General features: G+C 32.8%; 1 protein-coding gene across 1 annotated transcript in view; it reads left to right on the forward strand.

Annotated features, from left to right (window-relative positions):
- LOC149484223 (prolactin-releasing peptide receptor-like) overlaps positions 1-23,051 on the forward strand; it is a 67,090-nt gene that overhangs the window by 40,219 nt on the left and 3,820 nt on the right. The window contains exon 2 of the mRNA XM_089701827.1: positions 20,633-22,036. Within this exon, the coding sequence (XP_089557953.1) occupies positions 20,721-22,036 (1,316 nt within the window). The 5' untranslated portion in view covers positions 20,633-20,720. The remainder of the gene's footprint in view (positions 1-20,632; positions 22,037-23,051) is intronic.

Here is a 23,051-nt window from a genome sequence, read left to right on the forward strand (position 1 = left end):
AGGCAAGCGAAGCGATTTTGGAGCTCGAGTTGAAAGCTTTCGGGGTTCTGAATTTGGGTGCGGAACGGTCGAAGAGTTGACTTAATCAAGCGAGACCTTTCGAGTTTCACATCTATATTCAATGTGCTTCTTACCATACGGTGATCGCTGCCGGTTTTGACCCTGTTGATCACAGAAACATCATTGAATATATGTCTCTTTGTAGTCATGATAAAGTCAATCTCATTCCTCGTTTTACCGTCGGGGCTTATCCAGGTCCACTTCCTATGCGGAGATTTCTGGAAAAAGGAATTCATCATGAAGAGTCCTTCTTTCTCCAGAAACTCAGCGAGCCTCTGACCCCTCGGGTTGCGCTGCCCAAATCCAAATTGCCCCACTCTCAACTCATCATCGCCTCTTTTGCCCAGTTTCGCGTTGAAATCCCCCATCACAACATTGAAATGTGTTTTCGAGGTGTGTATGGCTTTACTGATGTCCTCATACATTACCTCCACATCTTCATCTGAGTGTGCCGAGGTCGGAGCGTAGACCTGAATAACCTTTAAAGAATATCTATCAGATATTTTGAGGATCAGGTACGCTACCCTGCTCGACACACTTTCGATGGATATGATGTTGTTAATGAGGGGTCTGCGAACGATAAACCCTATTCCACCTTGGGACTGTTGGTCGCCCTCCCGGTAGAAGAATAAATTACCGGATGTCAACGTTATCGAGTCCTCCCCCTGTCTTCGGACTTCTGATAACCCTATGACATCCCAGCGTAACTTACTCAATTCTTCTTCCAGCTCAACAATCTTTTCGTCCGTCCTCAACGTGCGTGCGTTGTATGTTACCAGGGCCAAGGGTCGTCGGGAGTGGTAGCCGGATCGCTTCCGGTGATTCTTAGCACCCCCCGCCCCGCCGTTACCATGGCCGCTACCGTAGCCAGGAATAGCGGAGCTGCCGGGTACTAGGGGCCTGGTTGTTGTTGCACTATTCATGTGTATTTTTATGTGTATATTTTTGGGGGGAAAGAATGCCAATACTCGCCACGCTTGGCAGGCGGGTTGGCGAGCGCAGTTGATGGTGGGGGAGATCATGCATAACGCTGCTGCCCGTTTGCATGTAGTTAACCCTTAGTCGCCTTTTACGACACCCACGGGTAGAGATGGGGTAGTGCTATTCTAGGCCGGCACCACACGGCACGCACGGTAAAATCGGCCCTAATTGTTTAATAAACAATTAGGGCCGATTTTTCAATGCTTGGTTAAAACTTATTCGTCGAATAACGTATTAAACTACCATTTCAAAAATGTATTCTACTTGCCCATATTTGACAGTTTACAGGTGACATTTTAATATGTTCGTGTAATACTTTATTGGACGGATAAATTTTAGCCAAGGATTGAAAAATCGGCCCTTAATAAAACAAATAAAAACATCTATTTGCAGTAGATATGAAATCCGGCTATATTAGTTTGGGATTTGTTAAACTCGTAACTAATTCAAATCTAATTCATGGAGGGATAATTATGCCACCCTTCTGTCTATCAACGTCCCTTCTCTGACGATTTAAGATTATTATTGGATAGAGGAGCGCAATCAAAACTTAGATAGGTATGTATGAAACATGTCCCAAATTATTATATTTCAATAAGGATCGGAGAAACCAATTAATAGGAAAGCGATTATCTGAAATTAATTACAGTTATATTAAGAATGCTTTAATAATATCCTTAAAGGAAAAAAATTAGGTAGATAATGAAATATTTAGAAATTAAATATTTAGAATAGATAATGAAATATTTAGAAATTAAAGATTTTTAACGGATTTCGCACACTTTGCAGTGAACGTGGTTACGGGGAAACGTCGGGAAAATAATGTAATGAATAAATCACGTTTAAAATCCGTTAAAAATCTTTAATTTCTAAATGCAGTATAATACTCGCGTAAAATCGAACACTAGAAAATACTATTAAATTATTAATGAAATATATTATTATATCCCAATCTTCCTTCATCACCTCGTTCAACAAAGATACAGGCAGTCTATTTAAAGCTCTACGAATAATTATTACCATTTATTACGTACCTACTTAATGAACATAATTTTAAGTAAATACTTAATGCATTTAAGGGAAAAGCGCTCACGGGGATATTATTTAAAATTATCCGCGAATAACGATTTCAACTGAATTACAATTACAAAAAATTCGTACTAAAATACAATTGACAACTCACAATCCATAATATATCACTAGTCACTAGAACGGAGTTTCTTGCCGGTTCTTCTCCATAGATACTGCTGTCCGAATCGGTGGTAAATGTTAAAAATATGTTATGACTATTCAAAATTGCTTCTAGAAGAAGTCTAATTGAATAAATAAATGTATGACTTTGAGTGTAACCGCTCCTTATACTAAACATAACAAAACACAAATGGTTGCTATATCTTCACTATCAATGTATATATTGCTCGTTTAAAATATATCCAAGTTTCATCACTGGCCGCGAAAGTTCATACTAGCCCATACAAAAGTACCAAACCCCATTGCGAATAATCCATACTGCATCAAGTTCTTCACAAATTGTACATACATTTGCCCAATCGGATATCGGACGATACTTCCTGCAACCGACATGTAGGCACTTATCAGATTGTTTGTGAAATTACATTTCTACTGCAAATTGAAATTTCATATTAGTCGTTTGATTTCACGGACAGCAAACGTTTGATATTGATTTAATTAATTAATGTACATTGAATTTCAGGTTAACTTAATCAACGAATTCGGTTAGATATTTTATTCCGAAATTCATTATTAACTTATAGCTCTTTTTATAGTGCCAAAACTAGACTTCATGACAAATTTAGAATTGCGACACCTTACGAGTAAGTATACTAATTCAAAAGGAATAGTCGAGAATTGGGTTCCTACTATATACGAAAATCACTACTTATTTATCTTGCTATTATTTACTACCTACTACCTATTTACAAATATATTGTAAGTATAGAATTGAATATTTGTATATATAGAAAAGTACTGATAAAATGTAGACTTACATATAACCTTATCGGAAACACGAGAGACGACTTCCAGCATCCGACATCCTATCATTGTATGTGTTATTTACTGTTTCACACTACAATGTTTTTATTTTTAGCACTTAACACTAATGACGTAGACATTTTCTATTGTGTTATTATTTTTATTTCATATTGCACTCTATTTTATAAAGTGTTGAGCTTTATTCTTGGTGATTAAGGTAACATTAATGTTTTTTTCTAAACAATATGAAGAATTATATGTGAAGTAATTTGTAATAATAACTATCAGACGATATTTAAGAGTTGAGGTAGTATGTGATTGATAGTGTAAAACAAAAATCACCTAAAGATACAGTAGTAAAAATATTATCATAAATGCCAGTATAATATCAATTTATGAGTCTTAATTACGAGCTGATAGTAATATTAAATTGGCAGATTAATTTAATAACATTTCTCCACCTAAACAAACGTGTCAAACGTAAATCCATCCAACTCAAATCTCCAAGCTTAATTTCAGTATAATGGCTATTCATCGAAACTTATAAAACAAACAACGCAAAATTGATAAGCGTTATTAATAAACAAATATTTCTCTTTAATTTAAACACAGATTGCAGGTCCAGAAACAGGCTAGATCTGATAAAATTGTTTGATCTATTCGAATTGGATTAAGCCAGTTAAACGTTCAGGTTTTCATTTAATTTCTATGTAATGGCAGATTCGCTGATTCATTTAGTATCGAATAATTGGAATGGAAATAATTTCTTTATCGCAGTGTTATCTTTTAAAATATAGTAAAATATTGATAAATTGTCTACATAGGTACAGATCGTAATGACAAAAATCTTGGGTTATTTTACATCCATATTCTACTAAGTATATTATAATTATTACTTTTTTTTAATCAGGATTAGGCAAGCATGACCATCGCTTCACTTGATGGAAAGCGACAAGCGAGCATGCAAACCTATTATGTAAACGCCTATTCACTTTTCTTTTAAACAAGTCCAGATATGCGTATTTTTTATTTTATTGAAAATCATAGTTACTGGTCAAATTTAACGGTTATGTAAGTAGGTATTTACTTGTACATTTCAAATATAGAGCGAATTTATCTATCCGAATGAATAATCTTTATTGCATTTGTATACATCTCTACTTAATAAAAAGCAAACTGATTTGAATATCAGATATAAATCTAGATACAGACAAAGCCATTTCTTAAGTGCTTTGCTCAGAATGCTTACTTACTCGTAAAAGTAAAGCTAGATAAATCGAACGGTGCATTAGGTGCAGACATCTCCGTGTATCAAGAACATTTTACCTGTAGATTTTTTTCTTTTTGCTCTATTAAACAATCTAAAGATAAATATTTTGTTATAGAAACAAACACTATTGTAATATATTGACTAGCATGCCCCTGGCGCCGCGCCGTTTGTCTAAAACTTAACAAATTATGTAGGTACCAAAACATTACTCGACAACTACACTATCCATTGACAAAACAGGACATATGTTTCTCGCAAACAAAAAAGCAAAGTGAATCTTTAGCCTTATGTGATTGGTATAGATAGAAGGGATATAATTACACAATTCCCCGAAAAACAGATTCATTATAAATCAATAGTGCGTTAATTGCAATCCACAAAGCTATCTAGTTACCTATATAGAAAGGTATAGATCTCATGTAATACTAGTACTGTAATCTGGGTACAATTACAGAGTTATAGCTGAGAAATGAGAACGGATGAAATTACCATATACAGTCGATAACACGTGTAGCCGAAACCGAGAATAATCCCAATACTCTGTTCTTGAATTTAGTCAGACGATAAAATATCTGAACCTAATTTTACAATAGGCTTTGGTTAATAAAATATAATTAAAAAAGTTGGTAAAAGATATCATGAAATAGCTGAAATGAGCAGTTGCTCTATTGTAGTAGAATAAGAAATTATAATTCTAGTTGACTTGAAACATCTATTGAAGTATCCACTAATAAGAAAGGTCCTAAAAAAGTCAAATAAATTTAGTATCGTTTAATGGTCGTAGATAGAAATATCATCTCTATTCTAAATAAGTATAAAAAGGCATCTTTACGGTTATAATTAATATCCAGTCTAGTTATTGCGTATTATTAATTAAATCGAAGGATACTAAATGAAATCAATAATACGTTATACGAGCCATTTATTTTAGTTCACGAATTAAACCCAAGAGAATTGCTCTACCAGTTCACTCAAGAAGTACTTTGTGACACCAATTTCCAAACGCTTCAAGTGTTCATCCGTTGTTTCGCCAATTCCTTTAGGACCAGTCTCGTCACTTGCAGTTTTAGAACCATCTCTGAGATTGTTATCAACAGCTCTTACGATGTACGTGACCGCATAGCAGATTGGTTTTAAACTGAAACATATTGTAGAATGGTAATACAAGCTTTTAAGGATGGATGCTTTAATTATAGGTACGCTAGACACTTGTGATTATATACTCGTTACCACTGCATTGATTTTAAACTGGAAAATATTTAATACATGTTTTTCCTTATCTGTTTAGATACTTCATATTTAAATATTTATAACCTCGAAGCCTTTTCCCGTTTTGTCCATATTTTCTAAAAGAGACAAATGCATGGGAAGTTTTCGCTACAAAACTAAAAAAAAATATTGTTCAACAATCGTGAAGACTATTCCATGGTATGCATTCAATCTCATCATCAATCACTCATCAATTCTTAAGATACAGGCCTGTTATATTTACGTTAACCAGCTGACTTTGCGAAAAGTATCAGTTTTGCACATTAGAATTAGTCTTTCTATTTATACGATTCATTTTCTTCCATACATAAGTCCTGGATAATAAAAACGTGGAGATAACGATTATATACATCAGTATTTACAAAATGAAGGTAATCCATCATCGCTAGAACAAACACACTCAGCTGATGAATCACTTTGATTCCGATCAGATATCAATTAGGGGAGATTTCCTTTATTTTGTTCCTACTTGTTGAATATATTATGACGTGATGACTGTGTGGAAAATTTATCAGTCGTATTATACAATACAATACAAAAAGATTTATTGCAACCAAACAACACAATGATATGCTAATACATTCTAAGATACTATACATTCTAAGATACCATCAAAAAATACAAAAAAATTAGAATGCATTATCGGGGAAATATATATTTTATGGCATTAATAGTAAGTAGCTTAGATGGTAAATGGTAAAACTATGTTATGACGTTCAAAAGTGCTTCTAGAAGAAGTCTGATTAAATACATAAATGTTTGAGTTAAGCATAAGTCATTCGATTGATTTAAAATATCACTAATATGTTTTAAAATGCTTAATGATGACAGCAATTTTTTTTTTATATATTTTCTGAGATTACGACTTCATAAGATGTTTAAACAATGAAAACACAAAATACTGTGTTTATTTCATATGCAGAAAACGCTTAAAAATCTGCACTATTTCCTCTAGAACAATGGAAATAATCCGTAGATTGCACCTGCTTGTTAATTAGCGATCCTATTGTAGAGGTTTTTAATCAAAACTTCCTCGAATTTTAGTTGCTTTTTATACATACAAGAACAACTCGGCGAATTGAGCTTTGATCTACAGTTAATAATACCTAGATAACCACATAGACTACTTTTTATCCCAGTAGTAGTATATTATAAAATCTGCATTTGGAAACTATTATATTACAAGTATTTTATACTTATCGCGGGCACCAGTCTCTCACAAATGTTAGTGTTAAGATATATAGATTAACAATGTATATTTTGATTGTACATTTGTGATGAGAAAATAAATAAATTTAATTTAATTTAATAAAAATAAATTTAAAATAAATTTAATTATCAAGATATGGTCTATGGAAGAAATGGCTTAGGTATAGCATAGCCATAAGGTCGCCAATTACATATACAATAGGTATCTATCTTTTGTACCAACTTTTTTTTCGTTTTGTATTACTTCACTCTATAAGCTACGCTAAAATATTTTTAACATATTTATTAATGATAAATTTTGAATACTAATATGTTAAAAAACATCTATCTCCTACTAATTATTCCAAATAATAGCCCATTAAAATCACACCAAGGCCAAATAGCAGGATGTATTCAGCCAACGTCACATTTATTACCCTTTCCTTTATTTCAGTAAACAAACGGCTTTTATACGAGGAAGTTGTAGGCGATCGTATGACTATAAATCTATTAGTGTAGACATTAAAACTACTATGAATCTCCCATAGTAATATTATAGGAATGTGGCAGAATAATTTATGCTTTAGTTTCTAATAGAATTATTAGTAAAGAAATCTTATGTTAACTAGTTTTTATTGCATAGAATTACGATAGAAGGACATTTTACCTATACCTCTATTATTAATAAATATACCTACCTCTATATATAATAATATAATACTAGCTATCCACACGTGGTTTCGTCTGCGAAGTCGAAGGAAATTCCCATGCAAATGAGATATTCCCTGGTGAAAAGTAGTCTAGATAACTCTGTAGTACTCTCTAACTATCTCGAGACACAACAATCATATCATAACGCTTTGCAACCTTAAACATCGACAACCAGGCACGTTTTCGCATTTATAATATGTACCAAGTAGAGATTGCTTGCTTTTCTTTCACGTATAAATACGGATACGTGACAAAAATGCGGTATACTGATAGACTCTTCTTTAGAGCAATAAATAAGCAATATTTATCAGAGTGCTATGGGAACAAACCCGTGAGCTTATCCTTAAAGCAAACACTTCAGTTATGCACCTGTTTTTTTCTCTTCAATTAAATGGATAAAAGATCAGTAATTGGAAAGTATTTTCTTTTAATTTTACGCGAGCATTATACGTTTATAAATTAAAGACTTTTTACGGGCACGGATTCATTATATTATTAACCCGGCGTTTTAAACACTTTAGTCGCTGTAAAGCGAAGGCGTGGTCACGGGAAGTCTGACACGGTCAAGTCTTTAATTTGCGGTACATAATCTTATAAATGTGAATGAAATTTAGTCACATATAATAAGGAAATTTACAACATTGAATACAATATTTATAAAATTGTTCCATTCGTATGTATTTTATTACCAATTATTTTAAAAATTCGGGTTCATTGTGATGTTTCTATCAATAGCAATGATACAATGTGTGCTCTACGCATTATTATATCGAATATATTCAAAGTATTTTTGTGTTTGACAAAATGGTGATTTATGAAACGTCTCGGAACATTTGAATCAATGCAAAAATATCCGCAAATGTTATTTCTGCGTGAACATTGTGTGGGTAGAACAACATTAACATCTGTCGATGAAAGCTGAAATAATCAATCACTTATAAAAAGGAGTTGTTTATTTTTACATTTATTTTGCGTGTCAGAAATGAATTATAGAATGCTCTTGATGCTGATATGAACGTAAGAGAGAGCAAAAAATTTTAACAGGTGAGGTAAGAAATTTTTCTCAATGAAAATTTGTAAACTTTGAAAGCTTAGAAAGTACTGAAATAATGTACCATTTTTACCAGAATTTATATGATTATGCGCTTCCCTCTTTCAATTAAATATAATAATGTTTATTAACAGTGTAATTCCAACTTCATTGCTTCTGTAATCTGATAATTAACATAATAAGAGAACCACCATTTAGGGACATAATCATGTTCAAAATGCCCTCTAATTTCAGCAGTAATAAGGAAAAACGGGGCTACTTATATTACAGCAATTACAGAATACTAATTCCCTACTAAAATTACTCCTTTTTTATTATAATGTTTACTTATCATAATAATCACATAAATAAGGTCACCATACATTTAGCACTCGAGAACTTACATTTATTACAGCCATTACAAAACACAAAATTACAGCAATTACAAAATACTAATTCTCTACTAAAATTACTTCCTTCAGTTATCTAAATCCTCCTGAGCTTACCGTAGGGGTCAAACATATGAACACCATACATTCGACACTCAAAAACTTTCAGAATACTAATTGCCTAGTAAAATTACTCCATTTTGATGATATTTAACTACTTGTGTTAATCCCTCTGAACTCTAATGACCTCTATGGTTCGGCCATAGAGGTCATTATGGACACCTTGCATTTGGCACTCAAACTTTTAGTTAATAACTACGAGCTATTAAGCCTCTTTCCGTAATTGCCTGTTATAATGCCTTCACAAAAGCTTTATGGCTCCCATTTTATTTCTTATTAGTGGTATATCGTAATGAATTTTAAGTTAATTTGTTTTCACTGAAATTGTTTTTTTTTTATTTACCCTTGAATGTGAGAATTGCAACAGTATTTACAGCTGTTGTAAGTCTCGCAATTTACAGTATTATTTGATCAACCATGGATTAAAATAGAATCTTCCTTCAACATGCATAAATAGATGTATACGACGAGTATCATAATATTTCACTGTATACATTTGTAATTATTACAATAAATTGAAGCACATCAGACTATTCAATAGTGTTTTTCGTTGTTACCTATGATTAGTACCAAAGCTAAAATGTATAGCTATGCTTCAACTTTCAAGTTTCACGTCCTCAAAACTGTAAATATTATACAGGTTATATAAATCACTTGCAATATTTTCGTATTTATCCAATCCAGAATTTAATTAAACATTTCATGCACGTGTAAGGAAATTTAATCTAAATTTAATCAAAATCCAAACAAATAGGGTTTATGCAAGGAGTGTCACAATGAAGGCAATTAGTACGGGGACGGTTATTCCGTTCTTTATTAAATTGCAAATGGTGGAATCCCTGGTTATTTTGCTCGTAATGTTGTAATCAATTTATTTATAGCACCTGAAATTTTGTTTTACTGTAGGTAAAGCGTTGTGTAGGGAAAATAGGTATTATTACATGACGATTTCCTACTTATGTTTTCAGTGCTGGCTTATATGGTAAATGATATAATGTCGTAATTACCAATAGAATCAAAGATATTATTAAAGAATGCAAGTACTACTTGAAATCTGTAACAAAGAATAATAGAAGTGGATATAAAAGCCATGCAACAAGATAATAAATTGTTAGTTTTTACAAGATTAAAAATGTAAGTATGTACCTATATATTTTCTATAAATTTAGGGTCTGAAGTATGCAATTGGTAGACGAATTACTAAGCAAAGTATATTAATTATTTATACGATGAAAGGCAAAATCAGTGCCAAGTTTTTTTTCGTAATAACAGGAATATTGATGTGTTGTTTTCTCATTTCTAATATACCTAAAACCTAAAAAAAAAACTATTGAAAATAGCTTGCTGTCACGAGATCAAGTTAAATGGTTATTTTAAAGGTTCTTACACACTTTCTTGAATGGTAACTTAGAAATAATTTCAAATTTAATTATTTTAAATAACTCGGCCCAGATTAACATATTTAGCCGTATTTAACTTCTATATCTTCTTGTTCTTACCATATATTTTAACATATATCTCTATACCATAATATTCTAGAAAACTACTCGAAAAACATGTAATTCAAGAATTGAGAAGGGATACGTAAGAGCTATATGAAAATGTCGACGTCACAGCGGGTGCTAAAAGCTCTGAAACCTTATCCGAGAGGTTATTGTACAAACTCCAACTTTGATTGACGATGGATAGATCCAATAATGTGTCATTTGCATTTATTACGTACTTTGATTTGGGTAATATCATATTATGATAGTATAGTTATGTGGTTGAATGTGTGTGTGTTTATCTTTTAATTTAAAATAAGGCATTCGAAGCGACTTCTAGAAAACGCGTTGATATTTTATTTTTAATTTAACAATCATATACCTATATAGTATTTGAATTAGAAATAATATTTATAGCCGTAATTATTCGCCCGAACGCCACGAATTATTCGAACTCCTAGGCGCATTATCCTGTATCCTGACAGACTTAACTATAAAATATATGAAATTAAATTAAAATAATTATTGTTAACATAAAAAATAATCTACATAAAATTTACACAGGAACATGAATATATGAATTCCAATCTATTTGAAATATTAAAAATATTATAAGTTTGCAGAAAATAAGATATTCCACTTATATGATTAAAATGAACGATGCATTTTTATAAATGAATTCATACGATCATGCCATCCGATTTTAACGATGAGCTCTTAAAATTTACTTTTTATCTTTTAATTTAAATGGAAAGGGTTTTTGCTGCGTTTTTATTTATAATAAATTGAGCAATGTTTACTACAGTATTTTCTTTTTCGATCCTACCAGAATTCAACCCATAGTTATAATGATACAAAAATAATGGTATTTTTGTTATAATTATGACTACTTAACTATTAGGGACGTATCGGAAATATAATATTTTATCACCACTAGTTTAGAAACACTATCATAAATCGCGTATTTTTTTGTAAACATAATATAAAAGCGCCTTTAAAAAGAAACACTATCAAAGTAAAAAGCATATTAATATGAGTTACTGCGTTAACAAGGTTATCTCGATTTAGATTCCGCTTTTTAATCTGTACTAAAACACAAACCATTTATTAAAAGTGCACTCGCATGGAAGATGATAATGTTATAAAATGAAGAAGAAATCTTCAGTGGACGGAAAATGGGTACATTTCCTACGAAATTATACTTTTTGGAATATTTTAAGCAGATTTCAGCACAAGTTTCGGTACGTTTTATTTCAAGAATACATTAGGAAAATGCTTTCATGTGTAACTTTCTTTTCATGAATATTTTCTCTGCATTATAATATTACAATAACGATCTGACCCGGAAAATGTTATTCTGTCAGTAGACTCTAATCATGTAGTTTGTGTGAGGGGTGCTTTACGATTTATTCTTAGAAATCCTGGATATATATATATATATATTTTATGAATAGTAATTTTAAAATTATATGTAGGTAATAATTATGTACATATTAAAAAGCTGAAGAATTTGTTTGTTTGGTTGATTGATCGTGCTAATGTAAATATTTCAGTGTTAGATAGCCCATTTATCGAGGAAGGCTATAGGTTTATTATAACATCATACTAACACTTATAGCAGCGAAGCAATTCGTGTAAAACCACAGGGCACAGGTAGGTAGTTCATTTAAATGTGCAACAAATCATGAAATCAGTCATCGCCTCTGAAAAGATTGGTTTAAAACTGTCATACAAGAACTACGTAACAGCTCAACAGTAAAATTTAAACGAAAGGCAGGTCAATATCTGAAAGCTGAACTACATTCAATATCTGTATATAATCAGGCCAGTATCAGTGATAAGCGATAAGCCTAATAGGCCGATATTTCAGCACTATCGTGATATATAATGTCATTGTCAATATTTTGATTCTTGGAACGGATTGTGTAAAACACTAAGGGTGCACTCACACACATCAGTCACCGTCACGGCACGTCACCGGACAGGATTAAAAAAAAATATGTATCAATAGTTCTAGTATGACTCTGTTCCCACACGACAGTCGCCGGCACGAAATCTATCAGTGACGTCCCCGGTCAGGCACGTCAAATAATCTTTCCATACATGTATCATACTTTTATCCCCACTCACCCGGTGCCGTCACGTCTCAGTTCAGTCAGCGTCGTGCTACCGTCAATTGCTACATGTTCTCTAGCGTGACACACGTCTAATCACTCACTAACCTGATGTATGTGTTCAATGATTCAGTCAAACCGGCGACGTGACTGACGGACAACATGACGGTGACTGGTGTTTGTGGATACGTACACAAACCGTCACCGATCAGTCATCGGTGACTTGACGGTGACTGATGTGTGTGAGTGCACCCTAATTGCAAATGTACATACTTGTGTAGGTACATAGAACTGTGGCAGTACCAACTGTTTGTGCTACGATGGGAATGACGTTGAATATCAATCATGAATTTGAAATCACAACATAATGTTCAGTGTGTACCTACTTACCGATACTGCGAAAAAGTTATCTAATACTAGGTATCTGTGCTCTGCGGTTTCACCTGCATTGCTCCGCTCCTGTTGGTCTTAGCACAGATTAATAATATGTAATATACTAAGTCTTAGCGTGATGATATATTATAGCCACCTTCCTCGATAAATGGGCTATCTAACACCGAAAAAAATTTTCAAATCAGACCAGTAGTTCCTGAGATTAGCGCGTTCAAACAAACAATCTCTTCAGCTTTATAATATTAGTATAGATTACAGTGGCTCATATTATAGAAAATCTCGTAGCAACTCAAATTACCTATACATTGCAATCAAGATTTTTAACACATGCAAGAGTATTAAGAACTAGAGTTTATAAGTGAAAACTGTTTAATATATTTTCTTATTAAAAATAAATAATTTATCCATAAACACAAATGTCGGATCCAACTATTGTGTAAGTTTTTTAGTCGTTATTGAAATAAAATGGATATAGAATACTGTAGACAGGCTATCATAGAATTCTGATAGTTCTACGATTCCCAGTAGGTACCATCGTTCATAAAGTTGTGTAATGTTTTGTATGTTTTATTGTTCCAAATAAATAATTTGGAATTTTTTTTAATCAATTTCGGATATGAACATAATGCGATATGTTTAAAATACATCTGATTTCGTATAAAATCAATTAGATTCAAAACTGTATTGAAAACAAACAATAAGCCATTATTTTGGTACAAAAATAACAGACTGCTTAAACAATAGAGAACCTTCCAACGCTTGATTTGTATCGTTCAAAGCCATGTAATGAATATTTTAATTTAATATTAATCAAACACACACTGACCTTGTTTAATTAATTAAAATGTTATTAATTAAATGATGTTTATGAATTATTTTCCCGGAATATAATAATACGAAAAAACTGTTTTCACTGAATAAATGGGGCATTTTAAATTTGCATTCTGGTTAGTAGCGACCTACCCTAACATGAAATTACTTACATAGGAATCTCATTAAAGCCGCAGTTTAAATAGACACATTTTATATAACATCACGTATCTTACAAATACGACTTTATCATAGTAACGTTATGTAATAGCTATCTAGTTATAATGTCTTTGTATCTAATGTTATGTTCGCGAAATCTTGACATGAAGATAAACTTAATATGACGACGAAACATCTTTAAAGTTTATACAACACTAACTTTGATTTTCGTAGCAAAAGTACAGCACCGTTTGAGTTAAAATGTTGCATTTTTTAGGATTATAACTACAGGAAAACATATATAGATAAATGAACATTAGTTTTTACTACAATTCAACTTATTTTAAGAGGTAATTTACCTTTTCATGCTTAATAATTAATTTGGATTTTCGCAAATGTTTACCTTCTTAATATTAACACACAGGTAAACATTTACCAAAACCTATAAAGTATTACCTACACAGGTAATACATTGTTGGACGTATACAAAACAGTAATTTAGTCAACCTTCAAAATGGTTGTAATCACGTAAATTGAATTCTTCGTGAGATCCGTAGGCTCCCCATTAATTTGCGACGGCATTAATTTCCTTTTTACGACTGCAAATGTTTTCGTATAGCTATTCAGTTAACTGCCGCGTTTTAAGTTATTGGATAATGGCTACCAACATTGCTATCAACGTTATTAAAATTTAACAGGGTATAAAATCCTTCGATTGTAGGACTGACCCGGCACCTAATAAACCTTTTTTATCTGTACTGAAAACCTGTATTGCTGTTGGATTTAAATTTTCGTTTTCCAGTTTATTTTGTACTTATATATATCTCTGATAAATGATAATTTCATTCACAATTATATCAATGTTTATTTTGCATTAATTATTTTCTGTGAAAGCGAAGAAAAGCAAACACTGCACCCCATTCAGGTCAGATCCGACCCAAGGTTTCAAGTGGCTTATTATCATAAAGTATGTTCTTGAATGACATACATATTCTCATTACAAAAGGGTTTTATTCATTCTTTGTTTGTTGGTTAATCTCGCAGATGTACCATTTACACTGAAATATAAAGTTTTAAGATTTCATGTGATCGTAAAAAGGACACTTTAACCTTTTAAAAACCATAAAAAAGCGTTGAATTTTAAACAGTCATGCATATTAATATTATACTAAAAAAGTAGGTAGTTAAACTGCTTTCAAAATTTAACCTTAAATAAATTATATACGTGATTTCAACCTATTTCCCGAGTAAATCGTGTTCCTAAAAGTTTTTCTACCTACCCATGACTAATATCTCACACAGCCTCGCCTTTGATATCGAAAATTGTCAATTTGGGCTTGTTTGAACAAATTTGCCTATACTACCCAACTATTCGTGTCGTCAAGCGTTCATTCCTTATCAAGCGAATCATGTTTGAATATAACAATTCATATGTCAAAGCTATGTTGTATTGAGTTTGAATTGTTTTAGCTTCATAGACATAATATAGTACTAGTTGTGCCTTGTTGCTTTATACCTACGTCTTTTTCATAACTGCTCCGCTCCTTTTTATCGTAGCGTGATGTATTATAGCCGTTATATATACGTTCCTCGACAAATGGACTATACAGCGCAGAAATATTATTTCAATCCGAAGCAGTAGTTTCTGATATTAGCGCCTATAAAGAAACATATTTAATTTAATTTTATCTAACTTACATCGAGAATAACAATAAATATCAACAAACTTACCTAAAATACCACATTATGATGAAAATATTCCACCAGCAAAGTGGCAACTAATTATGACTTTTCCAAACTAATATAATAATTTGAGACTTTCAGAACAATATTACGTGATACTAATAAATACAAATGTTGAAGCAATTTCAAATAAGTTAGGCAATCATTAAATTAACAATCAATAGAACAGTTTTGTTAGTTATTATTTGTTTCAGTGGTACTGAAAATTATTTTATACTAGCGGTCCGCCCCGGCTTCGCCCGTGGTATATGTTTACGTTTTCTCTACATAAGAACCATCCTCGTACTTCAAGGAATATAATAAAAAAAGAATTAACGAAATCGGTTCAGCCGTTCTCAAGTTATGCGCTTACCAACACATTTTGGGATTCATTTTTATATTATAATAAAGATTATAGAACGGGTTGATCATTACAGAGTCATTGTCTTATCTGTCAGTTTGACTCAGCAATACATTAAATGTAATTTACGACAAAAAATTTCAAATAAGCTATTAGGAACATTATTTATCAGCTAGCTGTGAAGCCGGCGCTAAATTTCATGATACCCAAAACCTTATTTACTTGACTTAATAACTATTTTTAGTATGACCAAATTTTAATAAAATGTATAGATATTATGTTTTTGCTTTTAACTTTTCCTATAACGACTTATCCTATACCATCGAAAACATGAAAGCACGCAGAAAGAAATTTAAACACAGTCCCTTTAATCTCTAGATAACTCGACAACGTCCACTTATGCTTATTAACTCTTAATAACAGTTGAAAAATTCCTTAAATTTCCAGTCTCCTAAAAATATAAGGACCTAAAGGTCCAGAATCAAGATGTATTTACGAAATAAGACCCATCTTCAGACACTCTATAGTTCAATAGTCCCTTATTAGAGTACTCAGACAAAAATGTAGGGGTTATTTCCATTACCCTATTAGTGTATGAAAAGGGATAGTTCAAGAAGTATTTTATTGACGAAATATTTACGAATAAATATCTTTATATACTACCTACTTCACAATATTTACGCAAGACTTGGAATTAGACGAGCCAACTAAAAAACACGTGGCTGTTTACCAAAAATAATACATAAAATTTTATTTTATTTTTACATTATAAAACATTATATTAAATAATAGCAATTAATAGACGACATTATACTATGTATCAACTGATGACTTAAAACAACCTTAAACTCTTCACTTTAAATAAAATCAATTTGTGTAATGAAAAAATTAGTGAGATAATGAAACATACGAAAGAAATCTATACTAATACTAGCGGTCCACCCCGGCTTCGCCCGTGGTACATATTTCGCAATAAAAGGTAGCCTATGTTCTTTCTCAGGGTCTAAAGATTATCTATGCCAAATTTCATCAAAATCGGTCGAGTAGTTTATGCGTGAAAACCATACATACCTACATACATACATACAAACCTTTTCTCTTTATAATATTAGTATAGATTATAGAGCTGAAGAATTTGTTTGTTTGTTTGAACGCGCTAAACTCAGGAACTAAGGGTCCGATTAGAAAAAATATTTTGGTGTTAGATAGCCCATTCATCGAGGAAGGCTATAGGCTATATATCATCCCGCTAAGTACCAACAGGAGCGGAGCACTGCGGGTAAAAACGCGGGGCATAGTTAGTATTATAATAAATAAGAATAGAGCCACTCAGGAAACGAATCCCGGAAGACAAAACCGTTTCATTTAACAGTTTCCGAATGAAAGCATAATTATCCTTCTGGGAATTCCATTGTTAAAGACAAAAAGTTCTTCGTGCTATTAATTTAGTCAACCCTTTGTGAAATTTTACGGTATAGCTACCTACAAATATTTTCGTCCATTACAAATACAAATAACAAGTTGCTTGGAAGAAATCGATATAATTACTTTAACTAGCTTTCCTCCCGCAGCATTGCCCACGTAATAAAAGGAAAAGGATATCCGGGATAAAACCTATGTATATATGTCCTTTCTCAAGTCTCAAACTATCTGTAGCAAAATTCATCCAAAAGAGTTCAGTGGTTTAGGCGCGAAGAAGAGACAGACAGGCTGACGGATAGACACAGTTACTCCTGTATTTATTATATGAGTAGAGACAGTTGAGATGTTCCATTATGATTAATTTATAGTTAGTAGTAACTTATACCTTCTGTATAAGCGTAAAACAAACTAATAAAGTTTCAAAGTTCGTTCTTCATATTCTCATCTCATTTAGGTTTATTAAGGGGAGGCTCTCTAAATTTTATGTGAATTTTCATTAATATTCTGAAACAGTCACACATACAATCAAAATGGAACTTTAGTATATGATTTATTGGGTCTTTTTCTTTCCATGTACAAGACAGTTACGTAATTGTAACATTTTCGCTCGATTCAATTTTTATTCAAAAATTATGCCTTTTTTAAGGATTATTACATTTTTTTTAAGATTTACTTGGACTTTATGTCTAAAATAAATGTTAACAGTAAGAAAATATAGTTTACTATCCAATCCCAAGATATTTTTTCTCTAGATAAATTATTACTAACATTATTTCAACGTCTGTGTTGAAGCTGAGTGTGTGTTAGATAACTAGAAAAACACAAAGACAAAGATGAACTTAATCTAAGACGAACGGTACACTATGAAAACTACTGCCACAATAATTAAAGCCCATAAAATATCTAACCGAGAGGCTGCCACATGCAGCTCAGTATAACAAAGTGCGCTTAATATAAATCATTTTCACCCTATTTTATCAACGATTGCTGAGCACTGTAAGACCATTTCTCGCTATGATTGAAGGATGTATTAAACGGTTATTACGAATGGCACGTGCCCGCTTTCTTATTTTTAACTAGTAAGGGAACACGGATTGTCTTGCAGTTTATTAAATTTTAGCGCTGCTTGCTATTATTTTTGTTTTTTAACCGACTTCAAAAACGGAGGAGGTTCTCAATTCAACAGTATTTTTTTTTTTTGTATATTTGTTACGCGATTACTCCGGCAATTATAAACCGATTTGAATAATTCTTTTTTTATTTGGTAGGTCATACGTCAGAGGTGGTCCCATTGTCACCAGGTCAGGATCTGATGATGGGATCCCGGGAAAATCGAGGAAAACCCTCAAATTTTGTAGGCATATACACTGTTTATCAGAAATTATTAAAATTTGTACATATAGGTATTCTTGAAGTCGGTTTTTGTTTTTTTTCTAAAAATTTACTTTATTATTGGTATATATGATACAAATGGAGAGTAGACAGCTATTCCCTCTCTACTACGCGCGTTTTCACTTCTGCCGGCACTCCCGGAGTGCAACCCGTCTTTTCTTTCTGTGTGGCTTGCCACTAAAATAAGTGTATTTTCGTGCAACAAATGCTTCGCGATGCTGCTCGCTCTGTGGGGACCCGCATAATTACAAATTACTTTATCAGACGTACTAGCTTGTGACTTTGGTGTGAATTTACGCTTATAGTCAGACTTCTTACAAGAATATGTTTATCACTGGCGAAATCAGTTGCCATCCAGACATTTAATTTCCGATAATACTTGCGGGAAAAGTAGAAAATAAACTTTTATATGGTTTATTCAACGAAATTGAACATGTGATAAAATCTTTAATATTTTGTAATGGTGGGTAAGGCTACACTTTGACCAACATTTTGACGTGACAACGTCTTATAATTCGATAGAGCCGGCTGCACGCACGAAAAAACATGACTCATACGGCGTTACCTCGCTCTGAGGCGTTCCATGTAGGCTTGAAGTGCAAGCGAGAGCGCGGAACGAGCGACAAAGAAGCATGATCGGACGTTGTCACGTTCAACTATGGTCAGTAAACCGACTTTACAGACAACCAATTTTTTTTAATACCGAAAATAATTGATAGCGTCTTACTTTCCAAATATATATGTGTAGGTACGTAGATAATTGTATTCTTGTAATTTGCAAAAGTTCTATACATTTCTGAATGTTGCTTTAATTCTGCAGATGTATAATTTTAAGAGAACACATGACACTAATTGCGTTGCTACGTATTTAAAATGTACGCGAAAATCTCATATCATTATATCTTTCGTTGTGGTTATGTTTTCGACTTTTGCAATTTCTACAATTGAGAAAATGAAAGGCTATATTTTTTACTTTAAAATATTCACAGAGCTTAATTTAGATACGTAAAATTAAAACAAATCTTTTGGTATGTATGATTCTATAAACGAGAGATCGTTTATCTTAGGAATATCTTGGAAAACAAACATCTCACAGATTCATATCTGAATATAATTTCAAAACAAAAATTTAATTGAACTGCAATTCAAATTTTGCAAATACTTCGAATATTTGAAGGCATTCCTAGAAGGAATTCAGCATAACCAAACTCCGATACGATCTATGTTCGTTCACAATCCAATAACATAACTCTCATTGTACCATTTATTTCACGAATTTACGATATACTATGTGTGTTAATGTGTCCTCGTCTTGATGGGGTCATACGGGTTGTCATGGCAACAACACATGCTGTTATCGACACAACATTAGACCCACGGTACATTTAGCAAATGTAGCCCTTTTGTCCGTTGAAATAAGATCTACTGTTACGAATTAATCTTATGACTAGCACAGATTGGGAAATACGTGGGCAGAATGTTAACTTTGCCAATCAGGTGTCGGTAATAAATTAAAAACGTTTTATGCGCCTTTTGTTTCAGACCTTAGAATATAATTTATTGTTAATCACACGATTTCGTTTGTTACTTACTTCGAAACAAAACCTTGCTGAAATGCTCTTTAAATGCATGCTTATACCGTACCGAAGCCTAAATTTTTTTAAATAATTTTGTCTTGAAATACGAAAGTGTCTTCTAAAAATATATATCCATGGCAATAAGTAAAGACTTTCTTCTGATATTGTTTTTTCTTTATTTCCAGATGGACTGGCAAGAACTTCAACAAACAACAAGATCAAGACGATAGCACCGTTTAACCAATTTTAAAATGGGTTTACTATGAACCAGCTATGACTTTCAACGGAACAGCCTTCATGGGAGGGGTGCTCATTTTAAAAACTCTCACCGGCGAGTCAGTCGAAGTACTAGATGAGCCTAAATCCAATAGAACCACCGATATCATAGATGTCAAAATAGTCCAAGTCGCATTCTGTATCTTATACTCTATCATCTTCGTCCTCGGTGTATTTGGCAATGTCCTCGTCTGTTATGTCGTGTTCCGGAACAAAGCTATGCAAACAGTCACAAATCTATTCATAACAAATCTAGCGCTGTCTGATATACTGCTATGTGTGTTCGCGGTGCCGTTAACTCCTATGTACACATTCCTCGGCCGATGGGTGTTCGGGAGATCGCTATGTCATTTGATGCCGTATGCCCAAGGGACGAGCGTATACATATCGACACTTACCTTAACCTCAATAGCCATAGATAGATTCTTTGTTATTATCTACCCTTTCCATCCCCGGATGAAACTCAATACGTGCATATTCATAATCATTTTCATATGGGTCTTCTCGTTAGTGGTAACATGTCCGTATGGCCTGTTTATGGGCATTCAAATTACAAATAATAAAACGTACTGCGAAGAAAGCTGGCCTTCAGATAAATCCAGAAAGATCTTTGGCGTTTTCACAACTGTTTTGCAGTTCTTAATTCCATTTTTAGTTATAGCTATATGTTATACGTGTGTTAGTATTAGATTAAATGACCGCGCGAGGTCAAAACCTGGTGCTAAAAATACCAGAAGAGAAGAAGCAGATAGAGATAGAAAGAGGAGAACGAACAGAATGTTAATATCGATGGTCGCCATATTTGGAATATCATGGTTACCTTTGAACTTAATAAATATTTTCAACGATTTCTACGCCCAAATGACTGAGTGGAAATATTATTATTTGTCCTTTTTCCTTGCCCATTCGATGGCAATGGCTTCTACGTGCTACAACCCCTTCCTATATGCTTGGTTAAACGATAATTTTAGGAAAGAATTCAAACAAGTATTGCCTTTCTTCGAATCAACGGGCGGTGTGAGAAATAGCTACCATTCTGGTCGAATGCCGACACACAAGGCGGATAAAATCTGCAACGGCAATGAGACGATACAAGAAACATTACTAGCATCCTCGTTCAATAGAGGGCCATCAATAAAGCAAAGAATATTAGATGGCAATGGAAGGAAAGATCCAGGAGTGGAGATCGAAAATATTCTATTAGAAGATAAAACAACGATGTTTCATACGAAATCTGATAATATTAATTTGCAGTTAATTGATGAAGAGTCGCAATTCAATGAACCAAAAGAAATGAAGTCAGTAATCAAATTGTAAGTATCAGCAATATCATGAATAACAACAATAATTAATGTGATCTATTTTTTTGCGTTACTTTTATTACATTACTTTATTATTCGTAGATATTAGTTAGCATTTTTCGTTGTGATTATGTTCTATCCCTAATATTGAATTTTAGCTTCTAAAATAAAATACAGCACGAGTACAAATTTGTAAATGCACATTCAAATACACCCTCAACGCAACTGAAATACAATTTCTTTTCATTTTTGAGTCACGAAGCCAATGCAGAAATCACATTATTTTAAAGTGAAGCCACGATGTCTCAAAAGCGAAATCCTTTGCGCTCCAAATTGAAAGAGAAGCATCCTCCAACATTTCACATGTCCCAAACGTTGGAAAAATTCACTAAACCTCAAGATAAACTCGGAATAACGACTCGGAAGCAGCTGTACAAATCTTAGATGTTTACACTTCCATGTTTAACTCTACCCCGTTTTAGTCTGATCCTATTCTTTGTGTGATTAATTGACTTTGTTCTAGTGAGAACTTAGTCAATGCTGTTAGGAGTTTGGCAATTGCTTCTGTGCCGAGATAATACGATTTATGTTGGCTTTTTGCTTTCTAGCTTTAGTTTATATTGACTTCCAGAATTCTTATTATTGTGACTTTTACTGTTAATTAGATCATAGTTACTCTGAAATAAGAAGCTTAAATAATAATGTTTCTAAACATAAAAAAAGACGTGTGGCACTCGGGGACTGCCGCGGTACAGCTATTGCGTAGCATGCCTTCAAGCCACACCTCCGCGCCCGTCGGAGTGGGGAGCGTGAGGTTTTTCGTTACGGAATTTCTGGATTCGGTCCCCGCGCTCAAGGCCCGCGATAGAAGCTATGCAATAGCTTAAAACTGCAAAGAAACCCGATATTTATAACTTTATTAAAACAACTTTATATTGCAGTATAATTTTGTCGAAAATGTTATTAATTATTATTGATATAGTCAATGTTAAGAATAAGTTGAAGCACGCATATGTACGATTGATAA

The sequence above is a fragment of the Colias philodice genome, chromosome 12 (genome assembly GCF_061535455.1).
Source record: "Colias philodice isolate Cphi_HAF_F1 chromosome 12, ilColPhil1 Martin Lab GWU primary, whole genome shotgun sequence".
NCBI lineage: Eukaryota > Metazoa > Arthropoda > Insecta > Lepidoptera > Pieridae > Colias > Colias philodice.